The following is a 26,806-nucleotide window of genomic DNA, read 5'->3' as shown; positions in this document are numbered from 1 at the left end:
TTTGATTACTATGAGCATGTAAGTCACTGCAGGTTTGAAGTCTTCTTGCAACACTGCAAGAAATCACTTAATTCCATACTAGTTCTCAGGAATCTACTAAACTGGTCCTTGCAACATCTTTTAGTACTTAATACTCAAGTATAATGCTTAGGCAAGGGAAAATGCACACCTAGTGGAATTGTTTCTGTACAGGAGCATGTTTTCGACAAGCTAGCTGTGGAGAGAATAAGTGTTTGAGTGAGGAGGGCAAGCAGGCAGTCTGTTATTGACTTACCAACAGTGTATATGCTCGCGTCGGTCAGCTTATTGATTGTGGCCTCCTGGTAAACTCCATCCTGATTCTTCACCTCCACAACTGCACCCACCTGTAGGACGGATGCACTACTGTCATTTGGCATGTCAGTATGCTAATTATTATTATTTTCTAATTATCTAATCTAATCATGTGTTTTCAAGCAATGAGGCGACCATATTGCTGCTACAAGAATCCTAATTGACTGAAATTCAATTACACAGCAAATGCTTCGCTGACCGATGCTCGTGTGCTTTGTCTACATTCACTGTGCCAGGGACAGAAGTGAGTAAATACAGATACAAATGAAAGTGAAACTAAAAAACATGTGGTAATACACAGATTAACAGTAACTGATTATGAATACAGATGTGTGTCATAAAAATGTTGTATCTAACTGAGACAGTCGTGTCCTCTGTCTTTCCTGCCTTACCTTTAGAGGCCCTTTGATGTTTTCATCATGAACCTCAGCAGTGGACAGATCTGGTTTAAAGGTCACCTGGTGAAGGGGGAGGCAACAGGGAGGAGAATCAGTAATGAGAATAAGCAAACAATCCCCCAAAGATCTGACTGGGCCACATCAATCTTCCACTTCAGAGGCAGCATTTACTACTAAGGCTGAACTTTACACGAGCTGATTACAATGATGGACTCTTTCATGTTCCTGGCAATTAGACAGGTTTGTTACAGGTTACATATTAGTGGAGCTCTTGGTTTCATCATATTTACTACTATTGTTGCATTGCTAAGTGAGTGTCGACCAGTTGGCAACTGGACCGCATCAGTTGGCGTCAACTGTGCTGGATTTCTGCTGCGAGTGTCTGGGGCCATGTGTATTTGACCATCCCCCCTTTGCATCTGCAGCTTCCCCTGAGTGAGCCACACTAGATCATAATCTGATCACTTTGTAATAATCTTGCATCTGCATGGCAACCTGGCAACACAGAGACGGAAAAGACCACAAGGCAAGCAGACACACTTGCAGCCATTTACTGCCACACGTTTTCCAGGGAGCATGTGTGAAAAATGTTGAAGCTGCCACAGGTGTAGGACCTGTTAGTGGTGCAAATGCTCATCCCTACTTTAAATCAAAATGCTCATCTGTTTCTTTTTCTGATTCCTAGGGGAAATCAAATGAATGAGTTTGGGAGCATAGTCTAGTAAAACGCCAACATAATTATAACGGTAGACTGCATTCACATTTAATGTGATTTCGGTACCAAATTCAGATAACGCTCTTGAGTCAGTTTCAAATATAACAATAGGCAGAAAGTACTCATTGTAAAGGAAAAAGACAATGAATGAAACACATACTGTTAGATGCTACTGTACTGTTACGGCATTAACTAAGAGGGAAAGAGAAAGGAATAAAAGGCTTCCTGAGGCTGCATTTCATCAGTTATGGAGATAATGACATTCCTGCCCGGTGGAATAAAGGAATCCCTTTCTTCACAGGGACAAGCAGGAGGCTCCTCTCCCCACACACACAGACTGTCGCTGTCCAAATCCTCAGCTACAGAGCTTTATTAACACCTGCTCATCCTGACAAACTCCTAACTGTGAGCTTGCCGAGGTCTGTAACAGTACCCACTCAGAAAAACTGAAATGTCAATCCTGCACATTAATTGAGGTTTATCAAGCATTTGTCCCCAATTTGAAAATGAATGATTGTTATGTAACTGTTTGTTAAAGCAACATGTAAGTTGATCTTGATTTTTTTCAAGAAAATGTGTGTGCAGAAATGTATTGTGTGTCTTCTGGACATAAACAACAAAGACATGATCCCTGACTGATACCAAGCGATGCCTGTATGTGACAGCTCAAATAAAACTGAACAACTCCAGTTGCTTCACTTATTATCCTCCAGACCCTCTCTGTATTTACTGCTCCTGTCTTCTTCTGTTCTGCCTTTACATGTTGTTTATTTCATAGATGCCGTAGATGGAAAACTTGTAGATAAAATATGCAACTTTTTGCTGCTTTTTAGAAAATGTAGTTCCTCATAATAGCATCACCATAATAACCAACCCCTGGTGGGGCAGCGGAAGTGCTGCTAATGAATGAATTATAACCTAATGGTATTTTATTATTTAGCTATGTGAAATACATTTAAATGAATATAAAAAAATCAGCCTCCTGGAAATAACATCAGCTCTATAGAGGACTTTGTGTTCTGTCAGAGTGAGCAGTTGGGTGGTGAGAGGCACTAACAAACAGTAATCAAAAACTGGCCTGACTGAAGCTTTAAGAGAGACAATTCTTTCCACATACTAACATCTTATACTAAACAATAGCATTCTCATATAGATTTTTATTTCAGTAAATTTATTTTTAGCTAAATAGAGATCTGCATTAGAAAAAAATGTTTTTCCATTTAAACAATTATTTTATTTGTATTTTGCACTAAAATTGCATTAAGTAGCAAGCATATGCGTACAACAATCGTCTTTGACACAGCGCTTAGTCCTGATTGATCATTTCTGAGCCAAGCCGTTCACAGTGAGTGATACTGACACAGTACTAATTGGCTTTTTACAGGTCCTCTGGTATAGATCATCATCATAAATAAGAATGTCACACAGATATGTTCACTGAGTCTTAAAATTCACTCAAATGATACAAGCGCAAAATGCTGCAACCATCAACTTTGTTAAACAAACAGACAGAGATTAATGAACCAAAGAGCTAAAAAGGAACTCATTACTGTGGAATATTCAGATTCACAACAGCCACTGAGTAATTGCCATGTTTCAATGTTTGTGTAACAGAGCTTATATTCACATTACAGCTCCTCAAAAATAAACCCCACACTCAGCCAATTAGTATGTTAATTAATTTATGAGCCGAGACTGTCCTAGTAGTGTAATGTTAGCCCACAATATTTAAACTAACAACATCACATGTTCCACTCTGTCATGTTGTTTGTGTCTGTCCATGAGACAAAAAGACAAGCCATTTGAAGATTTCAGCTGGTGTGTCAGAATGGCAGAACATCACTGCTCTTTTGTCTCTTCGGGGGGAACTATAGTGCACTGACACATTAATAAAGCCAGCATCCAATCTTTGTTCCTCCCACACAATCTTGCAGAACAAGAGACAAGTGATCTGTCTCTATTGTATTATCCAGATGCTTCAGTCCCACCGGGAAATAAGATACTGTACTATGTGCATCATGCAATGCCTTCATCAGCAAGGCATAAAACCTATGGGTGAACAGCAGCCACACAGCTCCTGCAACAAAGCGTGGAAGCAGTGGGCAAGATAAACGCCTGAGGATGTGATGGGTACCTGGTGGGCTAAGCCAGACCTCACATCTGTCACAGCTGGGCAGCCTTAATCAGTGTTTCAACTGCCTGAACAGTACTAACAACCTAAACCAGGTGGTAGAACTCCAGAATATGAAAAACACAGCTGGATTTTTAGTTTGAAGAAAATTTTAAAAAATAAATTATTTGAATGCACATTTTCAGAAACCGTCTAATATGACAACCTTCAAATCCTTCCACAACATTGATCTCTAAACAAATGTTTTGGACAAGATCTTTAAATGTGGCTATCACTGGGTGTGCATTATACATTTTTAATTTTGGGTCGTGGCTTTGAAATAGGACTTACCTTGGCCTTGACTAGCCTCTTGGCAGTTTTAATCTTGGCCTCACAGAAAGCCCCTCGGTACTTGGCACTCACATCTGTCCCCACTGTCAAGTAGGGGGGCTCCTCCAAAGTCTGAGGAAATAAAAATAAATAAATAAGGAACCAGTTCAAAAGCATTTTATATAGAGAGCTTACTGACACAGGTGAATTCTCACAGCTGAGACAGGGGGACAAGCTTTACACGGTATAGGCCAGCTACGCAAAACCCACCAGGATCAGTGATTCATCCATGGAAAACACATACCATCTGCTCTGGATATTGGAGAACAAGCCTCTGAGGGAGCAAACAAAAAGGCCACTTCACTACTGCTTTGATGACAACAAAGAAAAAGTTATCCGAAACACATAGCACCATCTTGTGTCATCATTGGATGTTTATCATCCCTCCCCGCCCCCCCAACGAACAGATTTGTAGAGTGAGGGGTACGCAGAGAAAACAGACTCTGTGTGTGGATGAGGGCAGACGGTGTTTGTGGTTCATGTCGTGTGGAGATGAATTTACTGAGGGTGTTTCACTAGAGCTCGAGTAAAGGCCTAACCTAACAGTGGTATATTTAGACATCTTTCTAGAATAAGACCCAAAGTGGGCCACACTTCCTGCTGACAGGATACATCAAGATCAACTGCAATATGCTGGCCAATACGCCAGATGCCAGGCTTTAATCTACTGTTATTCCTCTTCTAATGTACAAACCTACCTTTTAAACAGTACAAGGAAAAAGAAGGGTGAGGAAGAATTGACTACTGACACCAGCTGCAGGGAGTCTCCAACGGCACATACTTGTGTCATGATTGAACCACTTTTAGGACTGAAATGGGAAGTTCACATCTGTGAATTTCAGACCTCCGACATGTTTTAGCTAACTACAGGTTACTTGCCTAAACTAGTCTGCTTCTGTAGCTTGTTTTAATCAGCTTCATAAATCCTGATTCAAATCCAGTAAGTACACCAGCTGTCAAAAATAACCTACTGGCTTTGTGTAAACACTTAAATCTTAGGTTAACTCACTGCATGTGAACAAGTGACGCAGTGGTGTCAAAAGGAAACAGCAGCCAAAAGTTTTAAGGGTGCATCAGCAGAAGCAGCAGCTTTTGGGGGACAAAAGAAAAACATTTAACAAATAAAACAGAAAAACAAAACAACTGCTGTGCCTCTGTTTCAGATGCATTTTGCAAGTGGTGTGCTAGAACTGACTGAATCCTGCATTTGAACTTGTGTATTTTGTTCAAGTGTGGGGTATAGGGTGTCCAGATGCTGCTCTTACCTTCCTGCTGCAACCATTTCACACCGACACTACCCTCTGTGGGTACTACACATACTGTAGCATTTAAGACATGCACTTCATGTCTTTAGTGCAGTCTGGCCTCAGCACCAGCTGTCCTAACCAACACCAGGCCTCCATGACACAGCACTCTGTCAGTTTAGGCCACGAAACCAAGCTGGAGTGCTACTGTATACACAACTGTTTCAGCTCCTTCCATACTAGTTCTCCTCTCCGTTTGCTTCCCCTTCTCTAAGCCTGCTCCTTTCCCCTACTTAAAAGAAGAGTCATGCTATTGAGTCAGAGAAGGCAACTTAGGTTATCTCAGACCGCTGTGGCTGCCAAACCACCACAACTTAACAAGGGTGATAGCATTTATATAACACGATGATAACATTTAAATTTACCATGCTCACGAGCCAATACAAATAGATAGTTTCTACTGACAATGCTCCACCTCCTTGTATTCAACTATTGTAAATCTGTGAAAGAAAAAAAAATCCATTCCATGGACCGGATTGCCATTTAGCCTACAGCTGTCTGTAGAAAAAACACTAACTTATTTTTATTTTCATCATTGCTGCCAGTGCTGAACGAACATTTTTTCCCCTGCTCAGGAGATCAACCAACCTATCAAGATGAGCAAACTCAGAGAGGTGGAATTCCTGCGCCTTTGGGACGTGTAACATCCTTGGACCAACTCAAAATAACGCAGTGAAGTGAACAAGAGCTTCTCTCACCTCAAGAGTGTGTCATAATGATGGCAGAGCAGCATTTATCAATTCATCATAAGCCTCAAGCGCCGCTTGAGCTACTGCATGCAAAAAATCAACATAATGGTAACAGCAGCAGTATAATCAAGACAAGGTTTCTGGCTATTCACCTAGTGCCACTGATGCAGAAAACACTCTCCAGGCACATGTTTGATTAAACACATACAAATGTGACATGGCATGGGGTGACGAAATACACCTGCGGCTGGCGTGGAGAGAAACAAATCTTTTTAAAAATCTGGAGCTTGACTTGTCTTAAATATGTCTCATCTGAGAGAAAGAAAAGTTCTGTCTGATTTCATATAAATGTACTCAGGCCATAAAAACCTTTTCCCCCTTTACAAAGAAACCTTCTAAAACAAAAGCCAGATGTGATTTGTTGGTTATGAAGTACTGCTGCTGCAAATCACACAGATAATTTGAACAGTACTAGCACCTCTCTGATTACCAGTGATCCAAAGTCTACTAAGTATTTAAGCCTTTCAAGTCGGGGCAGAAAACAGGCAATGCTGCTACATTAAGTCAGAGCTTCTTAGAAATCATTCCAGATTTACTAAAACAAAATCTAATGGAGGGACACTGGCACCAGCAGAATGAGATCAGTTTCTGCTCAATAAAGACTCTCAATTCATGAAAAATTTAACAGCCAGCTCTACAAAGTGCTGATTGAAAATAAGCTCCCGCTTATAGTGCATTTCTTGGACAGCCTGAGTGACTATAGCATTTTTATTCTACGACTCAGTAAAAAGATCTTTCCTGGCGGCTACCAAAAGGGCAACAGATGCAGGAGAAAGAAATATACTGAGTGAAGAGTTGTGGAGTGTTACATGTAAACTTTGGATTGTAATTCACTGTGGATGGCCACACTTCATATGAGTCATCAGCAAGGGGCTCCAGGAATCTCTCGTCATTTTCTCAACACACCACAGGACAATTTCACTGGACTGGATCCAAGTCTGATGAACCCATATTTATGCAGCATGCCTTGAGTAAATGCTATCGTAATACGTACTTCACTACATTTCAGAGGCAAACAGGAAATGTGCAAGTAACTGACAGCTGTTGTTGCTACCAGTTGCTTTGCATATTAAACGTGCTCTGCGCCCACACAGGTGTTTTCAGTGACTCTGGCTGGGGTTAGGTGTAGGCTGGGTGGAGCTATGCTCAAACTCTTACATGTTAATATAAAAATCATAAAGGTGTAAATTGTCCCAACGTGACAAGTGCAACAATACAAAAAGGATATCAGTGAGATTTCAGTCGAGCACAGTTTGGTTTCAAACCACTCTGACGGCACAACAGATGAAATTAGGTTATTATAGGTGAAAACACCTGTGTGATAGACTATGGCTGTGTGGGCAGCTTAAGATATGATGTACAAAATAAATAATGGCACAATGTGACACATTATTATTGAGTAAACTTCTAACACGCATAATGGATACTTTTGTCACTTCAAAAGTAAATTTTTTCTAATACTTTTGAATACTGGGCATGTACCTGTTTTTTTGTTTTTTTCCACTGTAGCACTGCTACTTTTATTTAAGCCTCTGAACACTTTTTCTCTCACTGTAAATCACTAAGTACTTAGAATAGTTAGCATAAGTCATTAGAGTTATGTAATTATTAGTTAGTATAACATCATTGCTACCATCTACACCTTGCTGCTCATATCAGTCTCATATATTAATGAGTAATTGTTCTAGATTATGGTGGTAGAAACGGGATGACACAACACTTAAACGTCTAGGTCACATCACGTGTGCTGGATTTCTATGTCACAAATCAATTATTTTCATTGTTAAAATTACAGCGTATTGATATCCAATTAAAAACGCAAACCTGCATCTTTTGAAACAGATCAACGAGGCACTAAGCAGCTCTACTGAAATATTATAAACAATGGTTTTTGACCCATTATATTTTGCTATAATGAATAGGCTTGTAGGTTGAACAAAGAAACATGCAAGAGGCATGCAGCAAAGAATTAAGCTCCCTCCCAGTCTAGCTCACACGTACAATAATCCTGTTGTGAATCACTTCTTTGTCCAAACCAGAGTCACCACAATTGCAGTGACTGGTGCTTCAGCAGGAGTTGCCTTGGCAATGCCATGGCAGCTTTAAACTAAAAAAAAAAAAAAAACAACAACAACGTATTTTAATATCTTTGGTTTATGCCCTTATTCACCAAATTCAGGGCTGTCCAAAAAATACACTGCTGCAAACCAAGCACAGAACGGCTGCCTTTGAATTAAAGATGATGCTAACTTTCAGATGATTTCTTCACATATCACTTACAGGTTATTGGAAACCTATTTACTGACAATCTTTACTCAAACGTATCACAGCACCACAACAGGTAATACATCACTACAGCAGCAATAACACATCACAATGAAATACTAACTGGACTAAATATATATGATTTCTCCCGCACCACAGTTTTTCTACAGACCAGCTTTAATCAAAACCTCTTGGTTTTTTCAGCTATTTAATATTCTGATCATGCCTTACATACACATACACAATTATGTAATTAAAATGAATGGATAGCGGGAATGGATGTTTAATGTTGGAGGTTGTGGACATTACAAAACTGTGCCTGACTCTGAAACAGTAAAATATTTACTGTAGTATGGATTAGGACTACTGCTACTGATGCTGATGCTTGAAACAGCATCTTGAATTTCAAGGTCATAGACAAAGTTCAATGGTGGAGTAAGTCTACGTGACTCCTGCTGCTTGACTAAGAACTTCCTTGATACCACTTCGAGCATAGGCATTTGCATGATATTTTCAGATTAAGTTATTAGATAGATTCCAGTCCCTGTGTACGATGTCTGATGTTTAAAGTGTTTAAAGTGCATGGAGTTGAAGCAGTGTGAGCAAATGATGAAAAACGGCTATGGACCATAAGCCAAAGTGACATGAATTGCTAAGTGAACATAATGAAAAGTTGCCCTAGTTACAAAGCAATTTACAGTTTAGACATTGAGCAGATGCTTCCGCACAGAGCAGTAAAACGAGCACTCCTCAAGCTTCGACAGAGCCAGATGACTCGGAGCTACATGAAAACAACAAATACCACAATATTAAACTGGAAAAGTCAGTGTGAATACATCGCTGCTGTCAGCAGTTATGTAGATAATGAAGTATAAGCACAATAATCATCTAGCATAAGTCTACTGCTCTCTAGCTCTTCCGAATAATAAACTACAAAGTGGTCACGGGCACTAGGAGCAACTGTTAAATGCATTTTCACGTATTGAGCTTTACTCAAATAGACACTTGTAGGATATTAAGCAGCAAAGCTAGCCTAAGGTGTGAATTAGGTTGTACCTGCTAACTCCATGTGATTCTATATCATCTGCGCCCAGATGTTCTGTTCATCGAAATGCATTTCTGGTCATAGCAATTAGATTCCATTGCCTCCCTGCAAAACACACTATTAATTATACAACTACAAATCACCCTGTAGTTCAAGTCAGAATTCCTCTAGCACAGTAAGAAAGCAGAAATGGTTGTGAGGTAGAGAGAGAAAAAAAAAAAAATACTAGCTGGTATCTTACCTGCTATAGAGCAAATTTACTGTCTATGATTTTCACATTACATGATGTGTTGGATGCACTTTCAGACTGTTTAATTGGATACTTTGGTAGACTGCTAACATGTCTTTTAGTGGGCAGTGGTAACGTTTGATTAACCACAATAAGCATAACACCATTAGAGGCAATGTGCCTACAAATCATTACCAGAGATGCTTTTGTCCGCATCTAGCTCCACACTCACAAAGCTTGTCAAAATACTCTCATACTCTTTTCCCTATGATCCTGTGTACACCACATCAAACTTTAACCTTGCTGTATGACAAAACAATTAATTTAAAAATGAAACAACCCAGGTTATGACTTTACATACGGCTCACATGGCAACAAATGACAAGTTAAGAAACAACAGACCTACAACCGTGATCTTATAAGTAAAGATGAAATAGCTTGCATCACAGCCTGTTTCCCAAACAATGACAGCTGTGACTTTTTCAGAGAAAACGAAAACAACGGCAGAGCTTTTGAATGCCTTGCAGATTTCACAGCTTGATTTATTCATATATTATTCTGCACTGTATCTTTAGCGTGGATTTATATTGGACACACTTCGTGAAAGCTGTTTTCTTTTAATGAAATCCACATATATCAAAACACATCCATCCCGTATCACTGCGCATAATTCAATAACGTAGCATAAAAAAGGCATTACATCAAAATTACAGTACCCAAATTGCATTTTGAAATACAGCTGAAGCCACTGGAAACTCAATATCATGCTTATCAAGTAAATGTATTACTTTGGCATATGTTTAATGCACTTGCCTTGTTCTGTTTGAACAAAACACTGACATTTACTAAAAGTTCACACCAGCCTTATTCATGAGAACACAAGCGTGAAGCCATGCATACAAAACACTAACACTGTACATTTAATAGTCTATGTTTGATTTGCCTGTTTTAGGGCATTGGTACACAGTAGTTATTTGTGAAACGAAGCTGAGACTAGACTGGAGATGCAGAAGTAGTAATCCACTGAGTTTCACGTGGCATCAAACACATGCAAGAAAAAAAAAATGAATGTACATACCTTCATCTCTCTATGAGTCCTCTAGGTGACCAGTGTAAGGAATCTGAGGCTGAAAACAGAGGAGGGACAAGAAGGCATTACCGACAGTGCCAACTTCAGTCTGCCACAACAAGACACGGTTATGTTATGATGACATCACTTCTTCTGCTACACTGCTGGATGCCATGAAAAAGCTGGGCGGTAGACGAACACTTTAACAGTGGAAAAAACACACACACACATCCCCGACACATGAAATATCCTTGTAGCGCCTGCAGGTTTCATGCTGGCTTTAATTGATTTGAGAAAAGTTGAAGTAATCCCGGCTAATGCGACGGCCGAGTGCTATGTGTGCCTGAGCTGTGGAGCCACATTCACCCCCCCCCCAAAAAAAAAGATCTGTGTTGCAAAGTAAAGCGTGGCAGGCTGATCACTCTCATTCGCAGAGCCCTTCAAGCCGTTTATGTAATGCCCAGTGTACTGTAGTCAGTCAGCCAGCAGTCAGACTTGGTTTGTGCATACGGGGGGGGGGGGGGGCGAGCAGACAAAAAAAGTCGCTGACCAAAGAGGCGACTTCTCCTTTCGGTCTGCACAAATATACGGATAATGTGGCAGACTATGGAGAAGTGGTCGATCGTGTAAAAGGGCGCACGGTGCTCGGCTCTTTGAGTACGGCAGCGTGGTGTGCCCGCTGTCTGCACTGCACTGACTATACCCACACCACAGCAGAGGATGACGCCATTTCTGTAGCTGACAGTCGGCTAGAAGGGAGTACACTTGAGCGCACAAACACGGGGGAAACTGCGGGGAACGGTGGACGAGATTCACCTGCCCCTGTCTGAGCCATTTCCCCGTCGGAGCCCGATCTCCTGTGTTTTACACGGAAAGCGATCGTTTTCGTTTTCGCCTCGCTCCCTCGTCTCCGTGCGCTGCTTTCTGCGGAGAGTGCACTCGACAGCAAACACAGAGCGATAATAACACAGCTTCCGAGCAGGCGACACACTCGCTAAACCCTCACAGAAATGTCACATTAGAGTCGTGTCGCAGTAACAGCGGCTCTGGTCGAGCCAAGCGGGAGTCAGCTGTGCGGCCACATTGAAAGTCACTTGTTTCTTCGCAAAATGCTCGTTTTATCGACTGGTCTGGCATTTCGCTGACTGTTCACGGAGTAATGTGGAGTGAGGTTGCTCCTGACAAAGAAACAAGTCGACGCAACGGTTCGCAACAAGGTCAACCACGGGGAGGACTTTTAAACGCAGCAACATCGCTTTAATAACGCCAACATTTTATTGTTATAGCAGCAGACAAGGTCGCGGGGCTTCGTTTGTGAATGATCGCGGAGCATACAATGTCACCCGCCCCAGACTATTTGCTAGACCAGCCGCTGCAAGTGAGTGACTGACCACCGCCAACAATAATGCACATTACAGGCGGCCGGAGCCTCGACTGTCTCTTCCGCTGTCCTAAAACCTGCTACCGGGATTAACTAAAGCGTCCGGGGCCATTTAAACCCCTCCAGTTATGATTCAAGCCCAGTTTGTCAGCGGTGATGTTACCAGTTATGAAATGTGCAAAACACTGGTCACGCACACGCACGCACACACGCACACACACACACAGCATTGTGAATAACACAAGTCCTCTCATGCAGAGGGGAAATAGTCCACATCGCATCTGGTTACAAAGCCACAACTGATCAAATGGATGAGTTCCTTGGTGCACGGTAGCCCGTCTGCTCCAGCCTACACTGGACAAGTCCATCGTGAGACGCTAACGATAGTGGCGGCACAAAAGAAAAGCCTGACAATGCAGTTTACCTGGTAAACTACAGCGCTGGTCGACAAATCACATCTTGCAGCGATGTCAGGGTAATACAGGTCGCCAGTGGTTTCGCGTAATATCACTTTTGACGGGGACTGTGGAGCACCATGACAGGCGCTGCTCGACGACGAGCTCTCCGAGGATTCCTCCGCTCAACAACACAACAGTCCGGTGCTTGTCCAGCAGCCTCGAAACTATCCAGCCCCAGAGGAGCATAACCTTTCACTGTGCTCATCGGCTTAATTTGGCTGGCTACAGCATAACTTTGTTACCGAGCTGACCAAGTTTTTTCTGTATTCTCGGTGGTCAGCTTTTTGCTGCCTAGTCGCCTAATTCATTCATTCCTTAACCCCCCCCCGTACACAACACATCGTTAGTTAACAAGTTAGCTAACGTCAAGGTTGGCTTGGTAGCAGCAGGGAAGCAAGCTAGTAAAATGTTCAAAATAGCGATGGATTTGGCGAACAAAAGCAGGCTTACCTGTGCCGTCAAGTTGAGAAACACTTCTGTTTTTCGACGAAAGCGTATTAGTAATCCATAGGAACATTTATGTGAGAAATCTGACGGGTTTTAATGTCGTCCGTTGGCTCCCAGTTGATGTTGGATGCGGATGGGTAAAAGTCGTTTTCGCAGAGCGCTGCTGTTCGCCTTGTTGAGTAGCTCATCTAGCCTAGCTCTTTCTGTGAGCCTGCCCCCGCCTCCTGGGGGTGATCGACAGCCCAGCTAATCCCGCCTCCCCCGCGGATACGCTCTCTCATTGGATAGCACGCCGACGAGGACGCATCCTAGCCGCTCCCCATTGGCTGAAACAGGAGAAAAATATCTATGATAGAGTTTAATGTAATCCTACTGGGCGGCTGTTTACAATACAGAGAGAAAAAGGCTTAAAAGAACTACAACCCCCAGCTTTGGAACACATGTGTGTGCTTGATATGAATTACAGGCTGTCCCGGTACAGGAGGGAGGCGTGTTTATCCATTTTCAAGGTGGCTCGGATGCTCCTACCGGGCTATGTGGAAACATAACTGCAACACTCTGCGCCTGCTCTGTAACGAAGCCGTAGCATATATAGGTAGCGCTTCAAAGCTAGCTTGTGAAAAGTGTGTGTACTGTACGCTGGCGCTAGCCTAGCACAGCATCTGGTGATTTATCTAGTAACGCATAGACTAAAAATGATATGAGAGTGTACGTGTGGCAGTCGTAGCGTGTGCCTCGGTCGACCAGCGTTCAACTGGGAGTTTCTAATTTGAAAAAGACGGAAAGAAATGGTCAGTGGTGTCATACCGGCGCGTTTATGTTAGCCTTCTGATGCTAGCAGGCTAGCAGTCTGGCTAACAGGAAAACGGGACGGGCTAGTCAGCAGACTGACAGCAGCCAAGGTGGGTGGAGATCACACTGATGAGAGGACCTGAAGGAGACCAGCATGATGTCACACACAAATAGTTTTATTATTTATTGTGTATGTGGAATTTAGGTCACTCGGGTACAATTCATTTTTAAGGTATCATTATCATTAAAGTTCTCACTTAAAGAAACGCTCGTCCTCAAAGTGATAGGAAAGCCTGTTATAAAAACGTCCATTATTATAGCATTGATGACTCAATTAGTAAATAACATACTTGACAAAGGTTATCATAAGCGGAGCTGCATGTTGTAATGGTTTCCTTTGTGAGCTGAATTTAGTTTGTTAATGTGTTTTTACTCAACGTAGACATAAACAATAAAGTTATTTTTGCAGAGATTGAGAGGGATCGTTATTACACTCATCACAAACAGTTCAACCTTTCTGCTGTTTTTCTGCATCACTCGCTACCAGGGTCTGTTATTCACCAGTAATGTGATTGTTTCAACCAGTCTTGTGATTACTGTGTCACTACGCAATAGGGGATTTCATAGCCGTCCGCAGGCGGCTCACACCCTGTCCGCTTCATCGTCACAGCATTTAGTCAGATTTGTCAAACCTTTAATTTTGTTCTTTGAGTTTGATGAGTTATAGCATGTTCTATGTAAAGCTGTACAATATGTTAGTTTTACAGTCCTTATTTTCTATCCTTTGTCTTAAAAATGCGCTTATTTGAATGCAAAGTAGGATGAGTTGGTGAGTGTATATACTCACAGTTTCGTTTTTGTATTATTCTGCTCATGTCTGATATTGTTAATGTCATGTTGATACCCTTGTTTCTAAAGTTTCTTCATCTACATTATACTCTCTCAACACTAGTCCTTCCAAGACCCTGCTTTAAGTTTGGTGTTGGGAAGTAATAGTTAAAATCAACTAAACTGAATAATACAAGCATCACTAATCTGAATTAAACTTCTGTTTAATGTGCGATTGTAGAACTGCAGTCATCATTTTAAAATGTACGCCTCAATAATATCACTATTGTTTCTGTAACCTGTCTGGTTGATGGCTCACTTTTTTGGAGCTGTTCTATTTACTATAGATAACACGGCTGGAAGTTGTAAAGTGAATTAATAATTGTATTGCTCTCTATTCCCTTTTTTTAAATTTGGGAGTTGTACAGATTCTGTACATTTGCTACAACCTAAATGTTTCTGCTCTATTTATAAATGTAACCAGAGATTTGACATCTATGGATGACATGGATGCCATCTGATATAATATCAAATTTATGAGGCTGCACCACCCACAACATATGTTTTGTGCATCCTGTAACAAACAACATTAGATGTGTAATGCATATTCAGAGTTGGTTTAAAAATCAATCCGGTACACCAAACAATGGTCTGTTGGGGATGACACTGTCTTTAACAGCTTGTTTATAATCTCCTAAATTTTTATTTATTTATTTTTTGCGCATCATTTTAGATTTATTTAAACCTGAAGCCATGGATAGTGTTGCAGAAGCAGCCTCCGAGAGAATTCTGCTGGAGCCTTACAAGTACTTGTTGCAGCTGCCAGGTAAGTCTGTTTCTATGTGAGCGACTGCAGGGGGGTTGGACATGTTTCATGCACAAACATGAAACTGAAAGGTCATCATAAGTGTTGTATAACGCTGATGAGTGGTAGAGTAAGGCTGAGTCCTGACCAGCTCACTTCCTGTTAGCCACACCAGATCATAGCACAAGGAAAATGCCTACAATAATTAAATATGATGAGAAGTGTATATCCATCAGACATAATCACAAAAAAAAAACATTCACCTATTACGCACCACTAAGTGCAAGAGATGAGAGGGGATCTCACAGCAAATTGCTCATCTTCAAATGAACTACATTTAGTTTTATGCAGTGAATTTGGATCACAATCACAGCAATTGACAAATATAGTACTTACATTTCAGATGTGTGTTTTGGCAGGAGCGTATACCTCACTATATTGAAGATGTCATTTTGAAGGCTTAAATTTTATGGTTTTCATTTTAATGTTTCACTGCAGGATCAATAGACATTTGAACATTTTAACATAATTTTAACATGCACTGATACATCTTATTGGTAAAGTCCTTTACTTATATTTGAGGCTATAAATATAACCCCCACTTGCTGCTGTTTAGGGGAAAAACTTTATTGGTTTCTTCACTTTTGATTGGTCACTTTCAGTGGAGAAGTGACTGACCTAACGCCAGAATTTCATTTGGGTAAATAGGACACGTCCTTGGAGTCTCAGTTAGTTTGGATATTTCCTCTGTTGCAGTGTCACTGTGTAATTAAAGCTTGAGAAATGTGATTCTTTTTAAAGTATTGCAACAAATATTATCATTAAGGAAAATCTCCAGTATTTTAAGCCTGTTATTGTCATAGTTTGGGAAAATATAGGTTTAACTAAAAATGTTCTCACCCCACCATTGTTTGGACTGTGGTTGCAAACACTCAGCTGGAGACAGTGTTAAAACAAATTCCAATGGGGTCACCAAAAGACACGCCTTAAACCTTGTCTCTGAACAACAGAAAACTTCCTGTGTTTCATTTATTCCAGCTACAACACTGTTCATTTACTTAGCCAGGCCACATCCCAACTTCACTGTTGCCTAAACAGAGCTGTGTATCTAAGTAGCCCACAAGTTAAACTCTGAACCATGTCTGCAGTAAAGAGGTTAAAGAGTTCATGTTTACTAAGATGATATAATAGATTCTACAGTAGTTGGTTTTCAAAATCTCTGTGGAATTTGTATTTTACTTTTATCTTGTTTCTTACAAAGCACTTTGTTTCTACAGCAGTGAGGGTGAGAGCAATGTCATGCTTGAACTTTTGTTTTTCACTCTCTCCTCAGGAAAACAGGTGAGGACAAAACTTGCCCAAGCATTTAACCACTGGCTCAATGTTCCTGAGGACAAACTGCAGGTAAGAATCAGCCATTTCAAGACCTACTCAAAGTCAGCTGATGTTTATTGTTGCAGGTGGGTTCAGGAAGGTGAATTGATTCTGTGCACATCTCAAACAGGCAATTTATTTTGTAATGCAGCTAGAGCGTTTTGTCAGCTGAGTTGTTCCTACCTGAATGTAAATGTACAGCTTGGGTGTAGAGCTCGGCGCATCCATGATTTATAACAGGAGGTTGTTAATGCAGCTAAGGATCAAGTGGAATAAATTAAAACGTGAAGCAACACTCAAGAACAGTTACCCTTTTCTCTATTTGTTTGATCTGTGGGTTAAAAAAAATGCAGCTTTCCCTAAGGGGTGATTTCATGAATTGAATTGAATGCGATTTGTTTGCATATGGCGCGCAGTTGGGTGATACAGTCATTTGCTGGAGGTTTGTCACTACTAGTCACGCCATTTACATAATGTAGTCAAGCATGTGCTTAAAGGCACCTCTGAGTTGCCCTACACCTCACACATTTTGTGGAGCAATTGAAAACAATGTGGTATTGCTCTGGTGAACAGTTGTTGTAGGAACAAGTTTTGTGGGACCAAAGTTAATGTGACTAACAAGAAAAGCTGTGTCAGAGTTGGACATTTTTTGTTGTGTGCATTATGACACGGTTTCTAACCCGAGAGCAAGACAGAGAAGCTTCTTTTAAACTTGAATAAAGAATAATGAGGCTTCAATTTACATAAAAATGTAGAAATATGTGGAAATGCCTGTAGTTAATAATGTCAAAAATCACTTATTAGTCCATTAATGTATTTTGCTTCCTAAATAGTATCCATGAAGTACCATTCAGACTATGACACTAATGAAGTCCTTCCCACTGTGGATGTATTTATAACACTTGTTTGCTCTCTATTTATTCATTTGCTTCAATTTGAAGAGCACTTTGTGCTTTGTGCAGCTGTTATATCTACTTTCTTTGTCAAGATGTCTACTCACGACTCAGCCCTTTGAAGTTCCTCAGTGGTGGGATATTAATAATAACTTTTATAACATTATTAAGCGCTCTTCTCAAAATTATGTTATGTAAAACAATGCCAACTTGCAGTGCCATAGTTTACAGAAACATAATACAGACATCAAAGGCTTTCAAATGTTGTTAATAAAGTTTTAATGAGGGTGGGAGATCTGCACAATATACCTGTATTTTTACTATCTATATGAAGATTAATAATAATAATTTTAATGTAAAACTGTCTTTGCCAGAGGTTTTTCCACTCACTTCATTTTCTGTTTTTAGAGGGTGGTAGTTTAGTCATGCTAGTTTTTGCATGAACAATTTCACTGTTTAGAGTATCAACACTAAAAATGACTTTTGTTTTGGGTTAGCATTGTGCCTGGAGACAGCTGCAAAAGATTAAATTGCTGATTTGTGTACAACCCTGTTGTTGTAGAAAAGTTGCGATAACTGCTGAATTGCAGTTGTCTGTTTGCCTTACATAACTGATAAAGGTACAAATATTTTCAGTGTTGTTACTGGCCAACTTAATTCTATTTAGTATTTTGACTAAAAAGTAAACTAAAAGTAACAACAATCAAGGGTAACTTGGAGTGTATAACAGCCATGTTTGGAAACCACAGTTGTGTGTGTGTGTGTGTGTGTGTGTGACCCTTGACCCTTAGGCAGCATTGCCCGAGTAACCGTCATGTTACCATGATGGATATGCTGTAGCCACATGGGCTCAGGAGTACTTGGTCTTATTTATCTTATTTACTAAAGTTTTAGGGCTCACATTCTGGGGATGTCTTTGAGTTTGTGCATGCTGGTCATGTGAAGCCCAGCACCACGCCTCATGATACTAATTAGAAGGCTGGCCGAACAACAACCTTTTCTCTCCAATATTCAGAAATTTCAAGTTCAATTTTTCTGTCATCTCCCGCCTTCATGTCTCATGTTCTGCTACATTATCTGAAAAAGACAAAAATATGTTTGAATAGACTCTAGAATGAATCCCAACAGTTGACGAAATCAGCATTTATAAGGCATGGTCTCTGTCAAAATGAATGTCTGGCAAGTAAGAGTTTTTCTTTTTTTTTTTTGGGTTTATAAAAACATAATATTCATGATGGCTATTTCCTACCTAAGCTCTGCCTTGTGATACCTCTAATATTAATCCAACCTCTGAGTATGATCAGCAACAGTTACCTAGATGTTTAGTTGACTGTGGGCTAACATTGCTAGATGAATTGTATTTCGCACTGTATTGTTGGGGTGATAGTGTTACATGGAGCGTGATGGTAGGCAGCACTGTCTGTATTTTTAAAAAAAGCCTTAAAGCTACAATATGCAACTTAAGCTAGTGCTAGCACATCACATCACTGTGCAGCCCTCCCTCTCCCTGCTCTGTTATGCTCTGCTTCGCTCTGTCGTGTCCTGCCTGTAGTGTGTTGGGTATCGTCGTCAATATGAAATTACAATAAATGTGACTGTTCTGTTACAAAACTTACCAGTCAAGCAGTAATATGAAAATGAAAAATTCTGATTGATTTAAAAGGAGAAGCAAATATCTCTACACTTGTGCCATTGCTATTCAACAACTCTCAATCAAAGGAGTCATAAAAAAAAACCTGTCCACATTAAGTTAGGTTTTGGAGCAAAAAAAAAGAAAAAAAAATACATACATATATATATATATATATATATATATATATACACATACACATACGTACATATATATATATATATATATATATATATATATATATATATATATATATATATATATATATATATACACACATACACATACGTACATATATATATATATATATATATATATATATATATATATATATATATATATATATATACACATACACATACACATACGTACATATATATATATATAGCTGTAAAATCAGTTTTAGTCTATACACTTTGAATATAATGGGAGGAAGCTAATAATTACAAAGCGTTCAGGGTTATTTTTAGTGTAGTTAGGACAAACTGTACACATTTACATCTCCAGTCAGCTTCTTATGTAGCTGATCACCTTTGTGAACAAAAGGATTAGCGTGACTCAAGTCACAGACTGATTTGCAGGCAAACATGTGCCTCCACTCATCCATTAGTGTTGTTGTAACATATTCTTGCATGCTGCCTGATACAAGCGTAACAGATATATTAGGTACCTATATTTATATCATTGGCAGGCATTCCTTCCTTTCCTCTGTTAGGTTGATTTCAAAAGAAATATTAAGGATTTTATGGTTTTATTTTGAGTTTTATACAATAGGGTGGTACTCCCAGGAACACCTTATTATACTGCTAGCATTAGCATCACAGTGAGTGAATTCTGGTCGTATGTGTGATGAAGATAGGGAGGCTTTGTAATTCTGCATGCACGTCATGGTGCAGAAGAGTTTCTGAGCCTGTCAGGTCTCATTTGGTTTGTGGTTCAACAGGTCTCCCTTTGTCCTGAATGTTTTATAAACCCTCCACAAATAGAGGAATAGGAGTTCTGCAGGAAAGCTCAGAGGCCACACTGTTGTCTCCTGTGGTCATTTCATCTTTCAGTGTGCAATAAAAGTCCTTGTGATGACTAATTTTAAGCCTCAGAAAAAGATTAATAACACTGTAAGTCTCTTTTTCAGAATTATTGAATAATATAGATCAGTCCTGTCATGTCACCCCTCATCTTTGCATCAGACATTTATTTAATCATAGCTTTTACACTTCTACTATTGCCGTGCGCTGGATGTTTTCTAATGAATGAATCAAGTTTGCAAAATTAAAAAGAAGCAACTCAGCATTCAAAGCAGAATTTTTTTTATTATTTTCAAATTACATGCGGCTTCAATTCTTAAAGTAATTGCTGACATTCTCTATTCAGGAGCACATGCGCTCCTTGAGGCTACAACAGCAAGTTACTTCAGAATTTTGAGTTTGATCCGTGTTTGATGTCGATGGCCTACATTCAGATGCAGATGGTATCAAAATCTACTTTTGTTCTCCTGATAATTCCACTTTTGACAGAATTTCCTTGTTATGGTGCAACACATAACTGAGGTTTAAATGTGCCTCACATATCAAAGACTTGTCTCCCCCATGGCTCCCTCTGACTCACCCCGCTCTAACCTCTCTCTCTGTGCCGGAGCTCTGTAAACTCCCGCTGAACCCATCATGCAGACGGAGAGCACTCCTCTTGTCATCATTAGCACACTGCTGCCAAGAAGTCGCCACCATGGAAACAACCATGCCTTCGGATAGATGGAGGCTATGACAGTGGCACGCTGTGTCATTTATCTGCTAGTGCGTTTTCTTTTCAAACCCCATATGTGCTTTTGTACTGTTTAGTGTAACACATGTTGTGGAGGTTTGGGAAATTCCCACTGTATGCATCAGTTGCCTTGTGACCTTTTAACTGTGGGGCTTCCTCCTGTTCTGTGTGACAACATAGAAAGGTTAGCTTGTACATACTGTTTCCTCTCTTTCCCTTTGAAGATGTGTTTGCTTACAGCCTCTTGTAGTTTAGTGGTACTGATACAGTGAAATATGGTAATGTACTGTAGCTGGCTTTATGAGAAAACAATTGGGTGGCAGGTTAGCTTATCAAACATAATGTGGAGCTAACATAACTGCTGTAATAATAAAGCTGTCCACTATTAAATAGAGCAAATTGCTGAATATGTGTCAGAGGGTTAACATCACATGGAGCAGATAAGAAGTTGTGACAACAGCAGATTGTATTGCAGTAAAGCCTGGATCAGGCTACATAGAACATTTGCAATGGATCTGAAGTTCAGGGTTTTTCCCAGGATATAGTTTAGCTGCAGTAGTTGGTCAGACAGATCCCGACACACCTTGTGATCAGTTTAGCCTTTAGATTAGATATATAAACTTTAATGTATGAAATAGCTTGTTTGCTATTTTCATAAAAATGTGTCATTATGTATGATGACAGTGCAAGTGGGGCTTGTTTTAGCTGTGTTGGTTCAACTCTACTATTTTCTGTATTGTAAATTTGTTAATCAGTAGGAGCACCTTTATTTACTTCACACAGCATCTGAAACATACTGTGCAAGCTTGAGCATTTCACAAACACTTTGTAGGACGTCCTATTATATAATATAATATCTCGCACTAAAACTACTGCTCTAAATGGGTGAGAGTATTTTTGAAATGCACATAGTAGGCCTGGTGTCTGATCTCGTAGGATGACTGTATCAAAGTGTTGGTCCAGTCAGGCCTGCAGACTGATGACATACACATAGATACACTTGCAGTTAGCACCCACTGCACCACATAACTGACTTGTTTGTTGAGTTATTTCTCCTCAATATATTGAACTCATTCAGTGAGGAGAAGTCACTTCATTCTTAATGGATCACTGATTGTAGCTTTGGAAATCACCAGCAGGGCTGATGATAATCAATGGAGTCTTGTGGAGCAGCGAAGGCGCTCGGCACTTAAACAGCAGCATAATGCAGCGACAGGCCGACTAATTGGGCTCCTTGGAGAACACAAACACTCAAAGTTCAAAACCTGACAATTGTTGTGTTGGAGCTTGATAGTTGCTGTTGTTTTCTAAGGCTGCTGTTGATGTGAGTTTCAAAGCTTGTCTTGACTGTGGCCTTGTTCCTCCATCCTGAAAGTGAATTCACAATGACCACAGTCATTTGAATCCTCAAGGATGTTTTTGTCTATGTAATTTTCCATTTTCTCATTCAAGTGTGCATTCATTGTAGGTCTACCCCCCCCCCCCCCCCCCCCCCCTCCCTCTTGTAGGCAGCTCACTGAGGTTGCAGGGTGAGTGGGTGTCAGGACCCTGTCGAGGGAAAGGTTGTGTTTGGCGGATAAACTGCTCAGGCGGCCCAGCCTTGGCCATCTGCCTGACCCACTGAGCCTCTCTTTGTGCTCCCCAGCTCTGCACAAACAGCTTTCATTACCAGGCCACACCACTTGTCTTTAAATCAGTAGAGCACTTCAGCCGGCTGCGCTGCCAGCTCAGGACAGCAGACACCTGTGTCAAACATGGACCTGGAACAAAGCCATTTTGGTTATCAGGTTGCGGCTTCTCCTGGTGGACAGAGGACATTGACTATGGCTGTTAAAACAGTACAGCAAGGATTTGACATTCATTCAGCAAGAAAGGTATCTATGCATAAGTGCTGCCTCGTGGGTGAAAAAAGGCCTTGATTCAACATTTCTGCAGATAAACGCTCATACTGTGATAAAGCTGTTGGAGCTTGTCAGTCCACTTGTTACACTCGTAATGTCTAAGGTTAAGTACTCAGCCCTCATCTTCTCTCTTTAGAGTAGGTGAAAGTGTTCTAAGCCCTGCAGTGTCACCTCTAATTGCTTAACCATCTGACTACATTTCCTCTAAACTCACCAAGACACTGTTAACTCTTTCTTGGCCAGCACATCTGAGTTTTAGAGCAGACCAGATGAAATCACAGCAGTACAATCACAATTTGAATCTGAAACAGCTCCAGTCTCGTGCGTGCCTTTGCTGAATTCTTGATTCCCTGATTCTCTGCCTAGTATGTTTCAGCAATGAATATTTTGTCTGCTCATGATGACTCTCACTAGTGGAGCAGTGCAGGGAAGAGTGAAGACATGGCACCCTCTGCTGTATCGAAGGTGTAACTTGCACACAGAACTTGATTTTATCTCTGTTGCTAGTTCAGAAATAGGAAAAGTATCTTTCATCCATCATCAATACATCTGTGACTGTAATACCTATAAAAAATAATTAATTATTTGATTTATTTTTAATCTATCAATTTGTTTGTGTCATGTTCAGGTGATCATCGAGGTGACTGAGATGCTGCACAATGCCAGCTTGCTCATAGATGACATCGAGGACAGTTCAAAGCTGCGGAGAGGGTTCCCTGTGGCCCACAGCATCTATGGCATTCCCTCCGTTATCAACTCAGCCAACTATGTCTACTTTTTAGGATTGGAGAAGGTGCTGACCCTAGAGCAGCCCGAGGCTGTCCAAGTGTTTACCCGGCAGCTGCTGGAGCTGCACCGTGGTCAGGGCCTGGACATCCACTGGAGGGACACCTACACCTGTCCCACTGAACAGGAGTATCGCAACATGGTGCTGCAGAAAACTGGAGGGCTGTTTGGCCTGGCTGTGGGGCTCATGCAGCTCTTCTCAAATTGGAAACAGGATCTAAAACCCCTCCTGGACACACTGGGCCTCTTTTTCCAGATCCGTGACGACTACGCCAACCTGAGCTCGCGTGAGTACAGCGAGAACAAGAGCTTCTGCGAGGACTTGACTGAGGGCAAATTCTCGTTCCCTACCATTCATGCCATATGGTCGCGTCCAGAGAGCACTCAGGTACAGAACATCCTGAGGCAGCGCACTGAGAACATGGACATCAAACGATACTGTGTGGACTACCTGGAGAAGGTAGGCTCGTTTGCCTACACCCGCCAGACTCTGCGGGACTTGGAGGCCGAAGCCTACCGTCTCATCAGGGAGTTTGGGGGAAACCCTCAACTAGAGAGCCTGGTCAAACACCTCAGCAAAATGCATCATGAGGCTGAAGCCACAGCAGAGTTGAGCCCTGAGCCACACTCCAGTCAAAACCACTGACCTTCAACCTTTCACTGCTACATGACTCACATCCTACTATACCAGCCCTGCACACTCCACTAACACAGAAGCTTTGCTAACACACCAATGCATTTATTTACATTCCTGAAAAGCTCCATTTGTGCACCAGTATGTTACATTCAGAAACTATTCTGAGTCACAACTAATCATTAAACTTGAACACTTGAATTCTGGTAGACGGCTTTGACTGCGCTCAGCAGCTGTGAGACGGCAAAGCAGCTCCAAATGTTGCCTTTATCTTTTGTGTGCAAGACGGCATCCTTCAAGTGTTGCTTAACAAAGTACACATCAGTTTTGTATCCAAGTGTAGCTGTGCAGCCAGTGGAAGGAATGAATTCAAATAGAACCTTCTTGTGGTTTTAGGTTTACAATTCTGAAAATGAAAAATTACAAGATAGCAAAAAGCTTAAAAGCCTTTTTTTAACGCGTGCTACAGTGCATATAAATGGTTTGTGTGTGTGTGTGTGTCTTGTCACTAAAATTGGAAAATTGTTTATCTAGTGCAGAGTGAATGCCGCTTTCTGAAGTCCCTGCTTAAAATACAATGTGGATGTCTGGAATGTGTGATGTGTGATTTGGGGATCCTTAAACATTAAAACGCCAGAGTGCCAATCCTGTAGAAAAGATCTCTGCAACTCAATTGTCTACTTGTTATGTAACATGCAGGCATTATATGCAAAGTAGTCTTCTTACTGTTTATGCTCAGCTCTATATAAACACTGTGTTGATGCTGTTAAGATACTGTTTCTCATTCAGCAGTTTTTCACATCTGATACTTTATTAAGGTGATTCAGTGATGATATTTGTAAGTCAACACTGCTGTAGTTCTTATTAAGTATTACTGAATAAAAATTTGTAAAGATGAAACATGTCGGCTTCACTGACTTCTAGATAAATTCACATATTTGTTTTTTTTTTTTAACATGCTCACTTCAAAACAGGAAAAAAACCAGGGGCCCATTTACAGAGACGAGCAGCACCAGCTGTGACAAATTTGTGTGTCTGTCTAACCTTTAACGTTGTTGTACACTGGACGTTTACTCCACACACACACACACACGATTAAGTAGTCATAAGCATTCTCCTGTTACACCAGATGTGTGTGTGTGTGTGTATTTCTCAAGGCAAACTTTAGTTCTGCAACTACATGCTGAACAGTCGGAGCTGCGATGCGAGCCAGCTGATGCAAGTTCTGACAGAATTGCCTGTCATGTTCTTTGTTTTGAGGAACCTTGACTACTCACACAGGCTGGCTGCTATAGATGTGCTGGGTGTTGTGCTTGGCGTTTGGTCCAAAATACAGGGCACCAGTCAAAGAAATCCTGTATTATCTGCTGCTTCTGTTAAAACAGTTGTTTGGGTTTGTTTTTTTTTTTCCCCTCAGCTGCTGAGAAGAAGCTCAGCTCTGTGGACAGAGGATATCGTTCCCAGACAGCTCCGTTGACTCTCTGAAGCTCTCGCTCTTGACAGCTGCAATTCAATTAATTGTGTATCTTTCGGATTGAATTGTAGCCTCTCAGAAAATATGTGCATTCATCAAAATGTCAAACGCTTTAATATCTAGGGACCAGATCCTCTGCTAATTTTCCTTCCAAGCAGACACAAGTGCGGGGAAAATGCGATGCAAATTCTTTTTCTGATTTGATAAACATTGGAGACGTATGAAGTGTCTTTTGCAGAGCTGACTTTAAGTCCATCACAATAATCAAAGCCTCTCGCAGTTCTCATCTCTCCTCTCCCTCTCTCTAGGTTGACTAGATTGATTTTCTCTACCCACAGTGTCTGAGTTCTGTTTGAGAGCAAAACAGAATAGCTTTTGTGTGAAGAGCGACATGGCTCACTCACCGTCTCCCTCATCCGCTGCAAGCTTTGGATTATTTATCACTGGTCTGCGCTTTGCACATTTGTGTTGCCTGGTAGCACATAACTGGATGTTTCATAAATATTCTTGTGGCAACAACAACAACATTTTGAAGCCCTAATTGCTGAGAATGGAAAAATAGGAAAAAAAAAAAGAGATGCTGATGTGTTTGTACACCTTCACTGATTGAAGTGTTACTCTCTTGAGTTAATTATATTCTTAAAAAATGCACTGACTTAAGTCTTGTGACACAGTTTTTCAGGCACCACATCAGCCTGAACAAATTTCAAAATCCACTCCTTTGGTGTGGGGCTGCCGAGCTGCTCCACTTCAACAACCAGCAGGACATGTTATTATCTACAAGAGCCCCTGAAGAAAACCTCCAATGTGGTTTCAGTTTGATGTTCACTTGTCTAAATATTGAGCCATGTTGATACCGTAAAGGACAAAATCATCTATTTGTTTCCAACTACATTGAAGTGTGTTTTCTCAGTTTCGACTCAGCCTGTATTTTAGCTGCTCACTTCCTAAATCCACTCATTCCTACTGAAGACAATTTTGTAAATGGTTGAACAGCTGGACACATGTTAGGGTCCGTTCTCAGCTGCTCAACAGGAT

At 40.8% G+C, this 26,806-nt stretch overlaps 2 protein-coding genes across 4 annotated transcripts in view; one reads left to right on the top strand and one right to left on the bottom strand.

The window, feature by feature from the left end:
• The window catches only part of arid4b (AT-rich interaction domain 4B), a 34,060-nt gene extending 20,960 nt beyond the window's left edge, over positions 1-13,100 (bottom strand). For all 3 annotated transcript variants that reach the window (XM_026354282.1, XM_026354283.1, XM_026354285.1), the window contains exons 1-5: positions 12,897-13,100; positions 10,617-10,665; positions 3,908-4,018; positions 726-791; positions 275-365 (exon numbers count right to left, since the gene is read on the bottom strand). In XM_026354282.1, the coding sequence (XP_026210067.1) occupies positions 275-365; positions 726-791; positions 3,908-4,018; positions 10,617-10,622 (274 nt within the window). In that variant the 5' untranslated portion in view covers positions 10,623-10,665; positions 12,897-13,100. The remainder of the gene's footprint in view (positions 1-274; positions 366-725; positions 792-3,907; positions 4,019-10,616; positions 10,666-12,896) is intronic.
• Positions 13,101-13,423: 323 nt separating this feature from the next.
• ggps1 (geranylgeranyl diphosphate synthase 1) lies at positions 13,424-25,191 on the top strand. The gene is made up of 4 exons (XM_026356304.1): positions 13,424-13,795; positions 15,247-15,339; positions 16,652-16,722; positions 23,503-25,191. Exons 2-4 carry the CDS (start codon positions 15,267-15,269, stop codon positions 24,304-24,306), a joined length of 948 nt encoding a protein of 315 aa, XP_026212089.1. The 5' UTR covers positions 13,424-13,795; positions 15,247-15,266; the 3' UTR covers positions 24,307-25,191.
• Positions 25,192-26,806: the final 1,615 nt, after the last annotated feature.

Source organism: Anabas testudineus, chromosome 15 (genome assembly GCF_900324465.2).
Source record: "Anabas testudineus chromosome 15, fAnaTes1.2, whole genome shotgun sequence".
Taxonomy (NCBI): domain Eukaryota; kingdom Metazoa; phylum Chordata; class Actinopteri; order Anabantiformes; family Anabantidae; genus Anabas; species Anabas testudineus.
This window is presented reverse-complemented; position numbering and strand designations above follow the sequence as displayed.

Excerpts from the sequence above, each read along its gene's own strand:
- ggps1 (XM_026356304.1), top strand. The coding sequence starts at position 15,267 with ATGGATAGTGTTGCAGAAGCAGCCTCCGAGAGAATTCTGCTGGAGCCT. Across the intron at positions 15,340-16,651 it reads GTACTTGTTGCAGCTGCCAG|GAAAACAGGTGAGGACAAAA; the intron begins GTAAGTCTGTTT and ends CTCTCTCCTCAG. Across the intron at positions 16,723-23,502 it reads TTCCTGAGGACAAACTGCAG|GTGATCATCGAGGTGACTGA; the intron begins GTAAGAATCAGC and ends TGTCATGTTCAG.